We start from the raw sequence: 13,776 nt of genomic DNA on the forward strand, positions 1-13,776 counted from the left end.
TAATAAATGTTATTTGCAGTTAACAATTTTCTTTTTTCTTTATTACAATATTTATGGCAAGACTAGGTATATATATCTAAACTGGCTTTTGCCCCCCACTTCGCACGCGTTAAATTCGGAGTAGTTTTATAGATGTTCTTATATAAAAACTTTCTTCTTGAATCAATCTATCTATTTAAAAAAAACCATCAAAATCCGTTGCATAGTTTTAAAGATTTAAGCGTACATAGCGACTTTGTGTTATACTATGTAGTGATTACTTTGCTGTTATGTGTTGTGGCTGTGAAAAGGTCCAGCCTCAGCTTTATATGCCACTAGCTTTTTGCCCGCGGCTTCACCCGCGTAGAATTCGCTTATATCGCGCTGCATGGTAAGGAGTATTTTCTTCGCTTTAAAAAGTATTGTTTGTTCTTTCCCAGGTTTAGCTCCATCTTCATACCAAGTTTCATCAAAATTGGTTTGACAATAACGAACTTCCTTACAAACTTTCATCCCCTCTTTCAACCCTTTCTACCCTTTTTTCGCGATATAAAGTATCCTATGTTCTTTCCCAAGTTCAGTTCTATCTTTATACCAAATTGTATCAAAATCGAATCAGTGGTTTAGGCGTGAAAGCGTAACAGACAGACAGACAGTTACTTTAGCATTTATAATATTAGTAGGGATGATTCGCTTTTGATTCTGCCAGAACCCAGAAACACACGCAATAAAATCAGGACACATCATAATGCGATGCAAAGGAACACAACACAACATATTTTAAATGCAAATCGATTAACGCAAATATAATTTAAAAAAAAGTCATCTTTTATGTTAAAAGGACATCAAATATTAATTTTATATTAAATATGTTATGTATTTTTTTTAGTGAAGGATCTTATCCATATATAGTAATGTATTCTTCGGCACATGTGCTACCTGATTAAAAATTCGAAACTGACAGATGCACAGATAAAATTATTATTATTACTGGAATTAATATTATTACTGGATATAACGTTAACAAACGTTATATCCAGTAATGCAACTATGTATATGGCAATGTTTTTGCATAGATAAAATATGTAACCAACCATAAACAATTATTTTTCAGTAAAATATCGCAAAGGAGCGACACAAAACCACCCATTTATGAATACGAGAGATGTCGCTTTAACGAATCGAGTTGCAGTGTGTCGGAGAATAGTGAACAATTTGTGGTAAGTGTTTATTTGGCGCCAAAAATTTTATTTTTTTTTCATTAGTGTCTAGAAATAGTCTTTATATGAATGTTTAAAAATATAATGATTTTTTTTTAAATAACCTGTAAAATATGTTAATTTATATTATTATGTGTTACGTTACCAAATTTATGACCATACTAGCTGCGCCCCGCGGTTCCACGCGGTAGGAATATCGAGATAAAAAGTTGCCTATATGGTATTCCATTTGTCCAGCTGTCTACGTAACAAATTTCATTGCAATCAGTTCAGTAGTTTTTGCGTGAAAGAGTAACAAACACACATACATCCTTACAAACTTTCGCATTTATAATATTAAGTAGCATATGATTTTTCAACCGACTATCCCAAAAGTGACGTAATGTTTGTCAAATCTCGCTTTCAGGTAACAATGTACAACCCGTTGGGCTGGAGGGTGAAGCAGCCGATACGCATCCCAGTCGTGGAGGGGAAATATTCTGTGTTTTCCCCTAAAGGTGAGTTTTATTTTGCCGAAGAATTTAAAAAAGACCTTGCGTATTTAATTTTTAGTTTTATAGCATTGAAATGCTTTATAAATGAGAAATTTTGAAAGAATAGAAAAAATTTGATCACGAGTCAGGATTCGAACCTGCGTATCTTGCCTAACCGTAGCAACGCCTAGCCTCTCGGCCACCCGTGATCCTGCCACAGTAATCGAATTTCATTCATTACAAGACCTTGCGTAGTCAATTTTTTGTGTGTTTTTGGTTGAACCGCTGGAACTGATGGCACTCAAACTCATCTATATTATTATATTTAAAATTCTCATGTTTCATTTCATTCCAGGCGAAGAAATCGAAACGCAACTAGTGAAAATACCAGATTTCGTTCAAAACATACCGACTAGGCAGTCAAAGGCCACGCACGAATTAGTTTTTCTAGCATATCTGCACCCACTTGGCGTAAAGTCGTATTATATAAGGAGGAAAAGAAACATTTCTAAACGTAACACGAAAAAATCCAACGACATCTATCTGAATGTCAACGATTATTTCAAAAATATCAAAGACAACATAGAATTTGAATACATAGACGACGTTAATAGACAAGAGAAAGATGTACCAGAAATATATATAAGTGAACCGTTTAGAAGTGTTAATAAAAAGATTGACATTCAAGAAAAGATAGACGAATTGAGTGGGGATACAGCAGATCGGAAGGTCTTAAAAGATAAATCTGGCGCGCAAGTTAGTGAAAAGCTTGAAAATGACAATGATAAGATAGATGATGCGAACGCAGATAAAGCGGATTGGAATGTTCTAAAAGATAAAGATAGTACAAAAGATTATATAGATGAAGTGGAGAGATTGAAAGGTATAGAAAGAGTTCTGTATAGGAGTAGAAACTATCCGTTCGTTAATGATGATGAGATTCGGATGCTGGCTGATGAACCAGCTATAATAGAGAGAGCTGATGAAAGCTACATCGAAAATGAGGTAAGGAATCTCGTTCATAAGCAAAAAGCATAAACTATTTAGTCTCTATTTAATTTTTTCATGTGTTTGATTTTACGTGAGTATTGTGCAATTTCCTATTATGGTAGTTGAGCACGTTTCGGCACGAATTAGGCCAGCTCGCACCGGGGAAGTACCACACCCCCACAAGAGACCGGCGTGAAATAGCCTACTGCTTGTGTTTGGTTCGGTGAGTGGGGGAACCGGAGGCCCATATCCTTTTCCTCGCCCTTCCCAGTCCTTTTCGTTATTCCTCTCGACAATCCTTTCTTAATCCCTTCCCAATTGAAAGTCGGCAATCCATTTGTAGAGGCGTAAGGTTTGTAATCGACTTTACGCCTCTACAAATGTTTATGGGCGGTGGTAGCGCTTACCATCAGGCGTCCCACCAGCTCCATTGCCGACTGTGACATAAAAAAAAAAAAAAATACTCTAGCGTCTCGGAAACTTATTAGAATTCTTCTTACGCTTTGATGGTAGTTACGTGAATATGAAGTAAGGGTAAAATTTAAAAAAATATGACTCGAGCGCGTCAGATACTAGGGGTCATTTACAATACAAGAAGTCCAAATTTCGCTAATCTGACGATTTGAGTATTTTTAGTAGTGTTTTTTTTTTATATTTTATAACTCCATGAGTTACTCCTTTTGATTGTCTTCAAAACTAATCGTATAAACGCTTAACTATATATATTATTGTAAACATTACTAAGTTCAAAATACAAAAAAGGTCTAAGGTTTTCTACAAAATAGATTTTAAAATAGGACCAAATGATAACAATTCCTTATCAAGCCCAAAAAGTATTACGTGGATCGATTGAAATCCCACGGAGTTATCGAGGGACAAAGCCAAAACGGAAGGAAAAAGGAGGACTCCTTTAGAAATTAAAAACTTTTTAACGGATTTTAAACGCGATTTATTCATTATATTATTAACCCGACGTTTCGAACACTTTACAGTGAGCGTGGTCACGGGGAGACTGACCCGGGTCGTCTAACTAACGTCTTAAAAACTTTTTAATTTCTTAATGTATAATACTCGCGTTAAATCAAACACAAGATACTATGGAAAACTCCTTGTTTTTTGGAAGTCGATAGTACATATATACACATTCAAATTAATTTAATAATAGAGTCGTCAATAAAGTGATTTATTAAATCTTTTCAGCATTTCAAACTGCGACTCGACGGCAGCGGCCAAATCACACACTTGATACTCCCCGATCGGACAAGCAATTTCAACGTACAATTCTTCTACTGGACCGGTTGCGTTGGCGACAACAAAAAGCCGGAGCAACGATCCTCCGGCGCTTATATATTCAGACCGAAAACGACACAGCCGTTTGGCATGTCGCTGAATATTACAGGAAAACCTATAGGTCGCGTGGTGCAAGAGGTGTGGCTGGAAAGCGACCAAAACGTAGCGGCAATAGTTCGTTTTTACGATAAACTCAAATTCATGGAAATAGACTACACAGTCGGGCCCATAGACATCACAGACGGCAGCGGCAAAGAGTACATAATCAGATACGAAACAAACATCGTCAATAACGGTGTTTTTTACACAGATTCGAATGGAAGGCAATATCTAAAACGGAAACTGAACGAGCGGCCGCAATGGAATCTGACATTGGAGGAGCCGATAGCTGGCAACTATTATCCTGTCACAAATGACATTTCCATAGACGACGGCGTCTATCGCATGTCAGTTTTGACAGATCGCTCGCATGGCGGCAGCTCGCTGCAGGAAGGGCAAATAGAGCTCATGCTACACAGACGGCTGCTGCATGACGACGCGTTCGGTGTGGGCGAAGCGTTAAATGAAACGGCGAATGGGAAGGGCCTGGTTGTTAGAGGGAGACAGAGAGTGCTGTTCGAAAAGTCGGATCAGCGTGTAGAGAAACAGAAGCGCATTTATGAATACCATTTGGAGCCGATCGTGTTTGTGGCGGATGCGAAAGACTTGGAACTCAATGACTGGGTTACTCTCGATAATTGTTTCATTGGCTTGAAGAAAGAACTGCCGGAAGGAGTTCACTTGCTCACTCTGGAGCCGTGGAGTGAAGGGAGAGTGTTGATAAGATTCGAGAACTATCTGCAGAAATCGGTGAATTCGACGCGGGCAGTCGATTTCAATGATATATTTTCGTTTTTGACGTTTGTACGGTTCAGGGAGACGACACTAGCGGCAAATCAATGGTTGGGAAGAGATAAATGGACTTGGAATAAAGAGAAAGAGTTTGTGGGGAGTTTTAATAAGAATTATGGGTCGTTTGATGATGTCAGCAATAATGGTGAAGAAGATAGTGTAACAGCTGATGATGGTTTTGTTATACAGTTAAAGGCGAAACAAATTAGAACATTTATTGCAGATTATGTGATTTCTATGTGATTAAAGTATGAACAACGATTGTTTTTTTTTTTGTTTTTCCCAGTTTTATTCGTGTTAAAAAATTATGTGATTATGATGGGCTTTTAACGTTCAAGAGTTATAATAAAAACGCATATACGGTGTTCGTTGGTTTGAAGCGCTATTCTTAGGGACTACTGGACCGATTTCAAAATAAACTTCGAGGCGCACCACTAGGGCCTAGTTTGACAGAAGTATAATGACATTAAAAAAAAATATCACAGTCATGGATTCAATCAATATAAAGATTAAAAAACGTTCTGAACAATTTTGAATTAAGAACGCACTTACTGACAAAGTCACTCACTCACGGTCATCATTCAATATCTAGACTCGTCACGCACAAAAATTATCCGAATCAAAACACTGACTACGCGTGTATTCAGCTGAGTTTTCTAGTGAGCGATACAATAGACGACATTTATTTCAATGAATCTACACTCATATTATCAAGAGGAAGGATTTGTATTTTTGTTCGTAATGGATAAACTCGAAAATTACTGGACCGATTTCAAGAATCCTTTCACGATTAGGAAGCTGCAACTTCACTGAGTGAAATAGGTTGTATATGTACCACGGGCGAAACCGGGGCGCACAGCTAGTGTATTATAATGTGCCGCTCGAACATTTTTTTATGACCTTTCAATAAGGAGGTGATTCTAGATCTAGTTTTATACAGTACGTTAGCTATTTTTCATTTAACTAAAGATAACTTATTCAGAATCTGTGAAAGCGGTTATAGTTACACTCTCTTTTCCTCGTGTTGTCTTGGGCAGATTCACTTTACACATTTTCACTGATCGATTACTTATCGACAAACAGATCTCAGTTTTTTGAGCGATACTAAATAATTATCCTCAAGATTGAACCCAGTGCTAAGTCAGGATCCTTACCTCTGAAATTAATTCGATTTTGTTTTTGTTTTCAATTCAATTAATTTTGATTCGACTTCAAATGTGAACTCTTACCACCAATATTAATAATATATCAATACCAGCAATACAGTCATATAACTTCAGTATGTCTCTTTGTATGTTCCGGCTAATCACTGCAATGGCTGGACCACTTTCGACGCGACTTTCGGAAGGAACAACTTAGGTCTTAGACTAATTTATATTACCTTATCCTTAAGGCAACACAGGAAAAAGACATCGTTTGTTATTCGGTAAAGATGTCTCTTTCAATGTTGTTTTCCTATGGTAGTAGAATTTTTAAATTCGACGAAACTTTAGTAACTTAAGTAGTTTTTATCTTATGAGGGTTTAGGGTTTGATCCAGCACGTTCGCATTTAAGAATTGACAGCTGCCACAAATTTCTTAAAGGGGTCTAGAAAAGCTAAAATATTGCACGCACACAACATGTTTACAACCAACGAATCAACGGTGTCAGTCGGCTCTGTCCATAGATTATCCTATCCTACTAATATTAGCGAAAGTTTGTAAGGATGTGTGTGCGTTTGTTGCTCTTTCACGCAAAAACTACTGAACCGATTCCAATGAAATTTGGTACTTAGATAGCTGGACAACTGGAATAACATATAGGCAACTTTTTATCCCGATATTCCTATGGAATACGAACTTACGCGGGTAAAACCGCGGGGCGCTGTTAGTACACTTATATGGCTCTGTCTGTCACACATACGCTCGTTGCTTACGTGCGCATGCTTAGAAACAAAAATACACAATTTCCAAAATAATCTTTGGTTGACATAAAGAAATTAATTACCATTGCTTACAGTGTAATAACAGAATAATTGCCTTTATATTAAATCGGTTAAAGAATTAAGGATATGAGGTGAATTTGTGATTTAAATCAGATTTATATCACTATGTTTCACAGAGTCCTGCACGGAGAATGCAGTTCTGAAGTCCTGAAGTTTTAGGTTTTACTGTAATGCTTTTATGTAAAGGCATTATCCAACAAGCTTTTATATCATGACTAAAATAAAACACAATATTCCAAACTGCATATTTTTATTTTCCTGTAAATTTAGCCGAAATATGATCACAGTTAATTTAAAGCATGAAACCTTCATTGCAGAATTTTGGTATATTTAGGATACAGATTATAAATAATTATTAAATAAAAAAATAACGTAGAAAAAAATACGAATGTGTCGAAAAATTCTGCAATAAAAACTTTTTGAACACCTTTTATAATCACAGATACCGAATACATGGGACAAGCTCAGATGGTCCTTGGGAGAATTGTCTATGGCACGGTTGTCTTTTATCATTATTTGAATTCCATTTTTAAATTATTAACAAAAAAGTACAAAATATTCAATTGATAAAATATCACCATCATAGGAATTTGTCTTGAGCCGTCACATTTATTTAATTTATTAATTTATTTTATGACTTAAAACATAAGCTTAGAACTATTTTTAACGAGATTTTAAATCACAGAAACTTATAGCTCTTTGTTTGACAGATTTGTGTTTTGTAAATAACATTTAAAAATCGAGACAATGTATTGTTATCTAGACTAACTTTAGCACTAGTAATTTCTAATTTTAATTCTATTTAAGCGTGTTTTTTTTTAGTTTTTTTTTTATTTTATTTCATTATACAAGACTTACATACAAATTCGTGTAGATATACAACGACTACGATATTATATTGTTAAATAAGATATCATGAAAACTACTTAGTGATTTAAGAAAAGGCGGGAAAATACACCATGGTTTTTTTTTTTTTTTTTGCTTTGGAAGCCAGTCTTTAATTGAACGTCTTTTATTACATAAAATCGGTAAAAAAAACATTTTGGACTTATGAATTATCGATAATACAGTCTACATCTATATAATAACGAACAGATTATTTCAACATGAATTATTTTGATTAGATTACAGTATTTACCTAAAGGCAAACAATAGTTAATATTTGAATTTCATCCATTTTCTAAAAATAAAATTAGTAACTAAATAGTACAATAAAATTAGTTTGATATAGAAAGAGGAAGACTATTATGTGTAAAATAGTACCAAAAGTAAATTCCTGACCTATATTTACTTATTATTAACCTTAATTATTCAATAATCTACAGTCTACTAAGTTGATAATTAATAAGGTAGACTTGGAGAAAACGGACCACGGTCATGTTGCCCCTATTTATATAGCGAAAATCGTATCCAAGAATGTTACATGCATTAAAAAAATACATCAATTTTTATAATAATTTCGTTAAATACAGTTACTCTACGATTTTTTTTTTTAGTTTTACATAGAAAATGAAAAATTCTATTAATGCTAACAGGTTAAAAATGTATGAAAAACCAGTCTTTATAAAGTCCATTTAGGATGAGATCAAAATTTGAGAAATGGTTACATTAATTTTGTTACAAATTCTTTGACACTTATTATTCTAAGATATTAACTATAATTACAAATAAGGTAAGAGAAAAATTACGAAAGCAAGTTTAAAGATAGTAGATATACAAACAAGTTTTCTTAGCATAAATAACATTTCACTTCTGAACACCCTGTTAATTTGAGCTTGTAAAAATTAAATAATATATTTACAAATTTCATCTAAATTGCATGTAAAAGTGTAAAACAAACTAGGAACTTTTTGGTTTAGTTTAGCTTTTTGACAGTGGCAATATTTCTAAAGTTTAAATTTAGAACTCGACACGTCAAAATTTATACTTTTCACTTTTGTAGCCTGTGATAAAATAAAATATGTAGTTTGGAAAAAAAAAACAAATTTTTGGGATTAGTCAGACCTAGCGAAAAAAAAGAAAGAAATACAGATAGTCAAAAGTCAACTTAGAAATTATGAAATTAAGTTCTTATAGATGTTAATCAATGTCAATTAATTTAACATGCAAAATATTTAATCTATTTGAATATATGTAAAAAAAAATCAATAATAATTTTCGTATTAAATCAAAATATTTCAGGCACACTGTTTAAAAAAAATGTAAAAAAAATTTTGTAATTATTTGGGCATGTGGTTGAATTACAAAATAGTTGGACAATTAGAATTTGATTCAAGCAAGCGAGAATAGAACTCATGAACGAAGCCCAGAAAAAAATTCAATAATCGCCGACACAAAATATATCAGATATTCGCTTCTTAGACACAAAGACTCATTCCATTTCACATAACTTTTCTTTCCGCTCAATGTGATATGGATCAGCACAGTGCGCCATTAATACTGATTCGCCAATAATCAAATTCTCAAAACACAGCGAGCAAGCGTACAATGCATCCCCAAAACAAACGATTTTATTCTCATCTCTATATAACGTCATTGGATTTAAAACTGTGCTCGGCTGAATTTCCTTGCCAGCTGCAACACATTTCTTTATGTATGCTGTTTTGTATAAAAAGTGGATTTTCTCACAGTGAGACTGGCTCAAGATGTGTTTTAATAACCCGTTTTCTTCAGTCTCCGTGCTCTTACATGAAGGACAGTGGAATGTGATTGATTGTTTTGATTCAAAGTCTGCATCGTTCTGTTCGCATTTTAGCTGAATGCTGTGCACTTGAATGTAAAAGGTTATTCGTTCTATCGTGGCTTTTTGTAAGAAAGTGTTATAGAGCGAGTCTTGGAAGCTGTTGTAGCTTATTATCTGATCGAGAGACTCTGAATATGCTGTAAGTGTTGTGGAATCCAGTGTGAAGTTTCCGATAGAAGACGTTATTGATGTGGAATGATCAGGGTTTGCCGTTAATCCGGAATCTGTTTGTGACGGTGAGGACTGGTGACATTTACAAAAGCACTTGCAGCCCTCGTCGAAACTGTAGTTCGATACGGACTCGTCCTGAACTGAGAATAGATGTATCATGGCATCTCGCAGATCCGGAAAGTCAAAATGCTTTTGTTTCTTCTTGTGGCTGACATTGAAACGTTTTTGTGACTCCTTCTTCTTGGACAGCAAATATTTCTTATTGGTGTCCTGCTTGTGCAAATAATTATGTACGAAATGGTCTATGGTGTTTTTCATAGAGAGGAACTGCTTGCGCATTTTCGTCTTCGTCTGGTGGTCTTCTTTTTCCATTATCACATTCCAGCCAGTGGGGCTTAGGCTTCTTAAGTCTCTATGCACATTATCAACATATACATCGCCTAGCTTCTTAGGTATATTGTTGAAGTCGGAGCCAGGGAGGGCGGTAACTATAGACCTTGAGTGAAATATCTTTGACACTTCTATATGAAACTGGAACTCTGTGAGCAGTTTCTTCATGAAGCATTCCAGTCTTTCGAATCGCATCTGATAGTTGAGGAGTAGCCTCACACGTTCTTCCTCGTTTTTATCCAGTTCAACATCAGCAAACGATTCCGGAGTCGTGGACGGAACTGGTCTGTTTTCATCGCTTGTGGATTGGTTATCTATCTTCCGGCACATTTTAACTGGTGATTTGGGAGTGGAATCTGAGCGTTCAGACAGGGAATCTATCTCCAACTCTTCTTCTTCAAACGACGACTCAATATCAGAGATTTCATTGTACATATCAAATGATTTATTGAAATCAAAACCCTTTATTCGTTCACTGAATGCTTCTGATGACTTGCACTCCAATAAGACATGTTTGGGCGTGTTTTCTATGTTTAAATCGCTGAGCTGTTGCATAGATTGGCTCGCTTTTTTAATATCTATCTTCAGTTTCTTACATTTACGACGTTTATGACGAATAGGTGCATCTGATAGGTGTAAGATATCTGTATCGGACAAAGAACCCTTTTTCGCTGCGTATTTCTTAACAGAATCTGGTAATTGCAAGCTAGAGTAACGAGACGTCGAATCGGGCTCCAGTTTTTCGAAACTTATTGGATCGTCCACGATGTAGGTGTAGCGACGCTTTTTCATAGAATTATCAGAGCTTTCGGACGCCTCCTCGGTTTTTTTGAAATACGTAATGTTTGATATGATCTTTCGAATCGAAAATGCCATTTTACAGGCGGAAAATTTCTTTGCACCGATAACTGTAAGAATAAAGTATTTTTCGTGTAGATAATAATAAAAGAATAGTACAAAATTTTTATTTAAATACTTGTTTGACTCTTACCGCAAGAACGCGATCCACCATACACAAAGAACGTACACGTAAAAACTTTACATTATTTGAAACTACCTTCTATTGTTAGTTTTTTAAATTTATTTGATCTTTTGTCTTTTATTTTGGTTTTGACAACAAAACATCTGTAATAGAGTGTGGCAGATTTAAATAGCTCTTCGATTGGAACAAGGAGTTCTGTGAACAAAATCAATAAAATTACCATCTATTTTAGCTGGATAATAATATATGATGTTGCCAGCTTCGCAATTTGCATTACTTTGAATAATCATAAACTTCAACTTTAAATATTTCAATCCGAGGACCTTTTCTTCATTATGAACCGGAACGCCAAATATCCTGAAATAAATGCAGTTTTAAGAATAAAGATTTAAAATTGTTACTCATAAAATAATTTTACACGAATCCATAATTGGAACATATTCATTACTTTTCCTTTCGTTCGTGAATCAAAAATTCTATGTTTATCTGACATGTGTGTGATTAAGTTTATTTTTAACAATTTACATGTGTTTTTGTGTTTGTACTTTTTTATTTATAGGACCAAGCAAAGCACTAAACACTACAATTTTATAAATATCATAGAGTAGAGAGTCTCTTGGATATTTGTGGCATACGTCAAAAACAGCTGGAGAAAAGTTAATAACCTGTCGTTCAACTCATTGTATTATTGTTTATTTTCTATATAACTTTCTATCACATGTACGTGATAGAAAAGTAAGTTAATTATTGATTTTAGAACGAATTAAAACGTTTGAACGTATAGTGAAAGGTTTGTAAAGTTTTACATAATGACACATTTGACTATAAAAATATTAGAAAAATATATTATTGCCTACGTTAGATGCATCATGGAGAAATGAAAGACCCATTGATATTAAAGCCAAGGTGCATACACAAGTCTCAGCGTCTCAGAAACGTACGTTTAAAAGGAGCATAAAATTCGAAGTTAGGCGCTTTTTAAAACTTATAAGCAACATATAGTTACTGTCATAAGATTGAGTTAACTTTGTTGGTATAATTGGCGGGTGTTTAGCGAAAATTTCGACCGTTACGTTCCAAGAACCTGTATATCTTGGTTTTATATCAATAAAGGCCTGTTTTATACCGGCCGGCGGTCCGCCGCTGCTTCGCTCGTGACATACCTTAGCCTTCCTCAATAAATGGGCTAACACTGAAAGAATTTTTCAAATCGGACCAATGGTTCCTGAGATTAGCGCTTTTAAACAAACAAACAAACTCTTCAGCTTTATACTTCTATATATATATATAAAATTCTCATGTCACAATATTAGTTACCTTACTCAATATATATTGAAATGAAATTTTGTGTGTACATCAGGTAGGTTGAGAATCAGATGACATCTATTTTTTAAAACCCTAAATGATAAGAATAAGGCAGAACAGCGTTTACTGGGTCAGCTAGTCTACATGTTCTCCGTGCAAATTTTCAGTATGAAGCCCTCAATCGATGTAGACTCACTCCGCTCGGAGCACGAATCAGATGAACAGTGGGAAGTGAGGAGAATGTTTATGCTGGAACACAAGGACAATTTCGAAGAGGAGGAGCTGATAACACTGGCCCAGCTGTTCACTAATATTGAGTTTCTGGGTTGCCGGTGAGTAATTTGTTGCATATCCGAGAAGACACAGCTTATTATAGGGTTCAGTTTTGTATTATATCAATTCTACTTGTTCTACCATTTTAAATATGAAAGTTGGTTAAAAATAATGTATATTTGTAAAAACCAGTCCACACTTAGTTTATATTTGAGAATCATGCATGAGCTATAAAAACTTGAGAAATTTCTTCTGTTAGTTCTGCATTTATATATACATAAAACTGAAGTCCTGTGTCCCATAGTGGATTATGGGGCCAGATGATATACATCTGTTTCATTGATAAAATTTTCAAATGGACTAGTGATCAGCCTTCTGTATCCTGCCAGATCGAGACATTTTTTTTGCTGGTCCCCATTTGGGATCGAATCTGGGACCGAAGAACCATTGAACCGAAGCTACGCTCAGGCTTTACGCGCTTAGTCTATACATTCAAAAATCAATTGCCTTTCGTAAGATTCGATAAAACTCAAATATATCTAGGCCGATGTTGATAATTTTGGTTTTTAATGTGTTCATTATAATCCAAAAAAAATAAGGCAAAATGTGTCGAAGAATTGCTCTACGAAATTGCGAAGTTTCGAAGTTCGAAGTTCCGGGACAGCGAGTGAAATATATTCCTAAATTTACAGTTACCCACCAGCCACTATGAAGAGAATAGCGAAATTAGCGGAAAAAGTCTCGGCGAAATATAAGGAGAGTCGGAAGAATAAGCTCAAACGAACTTTTGTGCAAGCCAGCGATGCGGCGGAGCAAAAGGCCAAGAGGAGTTTTAAATGAATCTTACTTTGTTTTTTTTATATAATAACTGATGGCTTAAAAGTCTTGTATCCAAGGTATTAAATTTTCAACAAAAAAAAGTAATAACTGACATTGACATAAGGATATATCCCAACAGAATGTACTATCTGTTTGAGAGTTTTAAAAGTAAATAAAAAGCGAATGAAAATGTGAAATGAAACATGAAATCCCTTCTCTCACTAACTAGTACCCCATTTGTTTATGTTATTTCTAAATTTATTAT

General features: G+C 34.8%; 3 protein-coding genes across 5 annotated transcripts in view; 2 read left to right on the top strand and 1 right to left on the bottom strand.

Moving 5' to 3' along the window:
* LOC119839208 (lysosomal alpha-mannosidase-like) overlaps positions 1-5,106 on the top strand; it is a 27,657-nt gene extending 22,551 nt beyond the window's left edge. For all 3 annotated transcript variants that reach the window (XM_038365425.1, XM_038365426.1, XM_038365424.1), the window contains exons 13-16: positions 1,094-1,199; positions 1,606-1,696; positions 2,028-2,677; positions 3,863-5,106. In XM_038365425.1, coding sequence (XP_038221353.1) covers positions 1,094-1,199; positions 1,606-1,696; positions 2,028-2,677; positions 3,863-5,086 — 2,071 coding nt within the window. In that variant the 3' untranslated portion in view covers positions 5,087-5,106. The remainder of the gene's footprint in view (positions 1-1,093; positions 1,200-1,605; positions 1,697-2,027; positions 2,678-3,862) is intronic.
* Positions 5,107-7,062: 1,956 nt separating this feature from the next.
* LOC119839263 lies at positions 7,063-11,268 on the bottom strand. Its single transcript, XM_038365490.1, has 2 exons — positions 11,124-11,268; positions 7,063-11,040 (listed from the first exon to the last, which is right to left on the bottom strand). Exon 2 carries the CDS (start codon positions 11,006-11,008, stop codon positions 9,200-9,202), a length of 1,809 nt encoding a protein of 602 aa, XP_038221418.1. The 5' UTR covers positions 11,009-11,040; positions 11,124-11,268; the 3' UTR covers positions 7,063-9,199.
* A 474-nt stretch (positions 11,269-11,742) lies between these two features.
* LOC119839247 (partner of xrn-2 protein 1-like) lies at positions 11,743-13,612 on the top strand. Its single transcript, XM_038365468.1, has 3 exons — positions 11,743-11,904; positions 12,587-12,751; positions 13,385-13,612. The coding sequence occupies exons 2-3, from the start codon at positions 12,588-12,590 to the stop codon at positions 13,530-13,532; spliced, it is 312 nt and encodes a 103-aa protein (XP_038221396.1). The 5' UTR covers positions 11,743-11,904; position 12,587; the 3' UTR covers positions 13,533-13,612.
* Positions 13,613-13,776: the final 164 nt, after the last annotated feature.

This window comes from Zerene cesonia, unplaced genomic scaffold (assembly GCF_012273895.1).
Source record: "Zerene cesonia ecotype Mississippi unplaced genomic scaffold, Zerene_cesonia_1.1 Zces_u010, whole genome shotgun sequence".
NCBI classification, from domain to species: domain Eukaryota; kingdom Metazoa; phylum Arthropoda; class Insecta; order Lepidoptera; family Pieridae; genus Zerene; species Zerene cesonia.

Excerpts from the sequence above, each read along its gene's own strand:
- LOC119839247 (XM_038365468.1), top strand. The coding sequence starts at position 12,588 with ATGAAGCCCTCAATCGATGTAGACTCACTCCGCTCGGAGCACGAATCA. Across the intron at positions 12,752-13,384 it reads ATTGAGTTTCTGGGTTGCCG|TTACCCACCAGCCACTATGA; the intron begins GTGAGTAATTTG and ends CTAAATTTACAG.
- LOC119839263 (XM_038365490.1), bottom strand. The coding sequence starts at position 11,008 with ATGGCATTTTCGATTCGAAAGATCATATCAAACATTACGTATTTCAAA.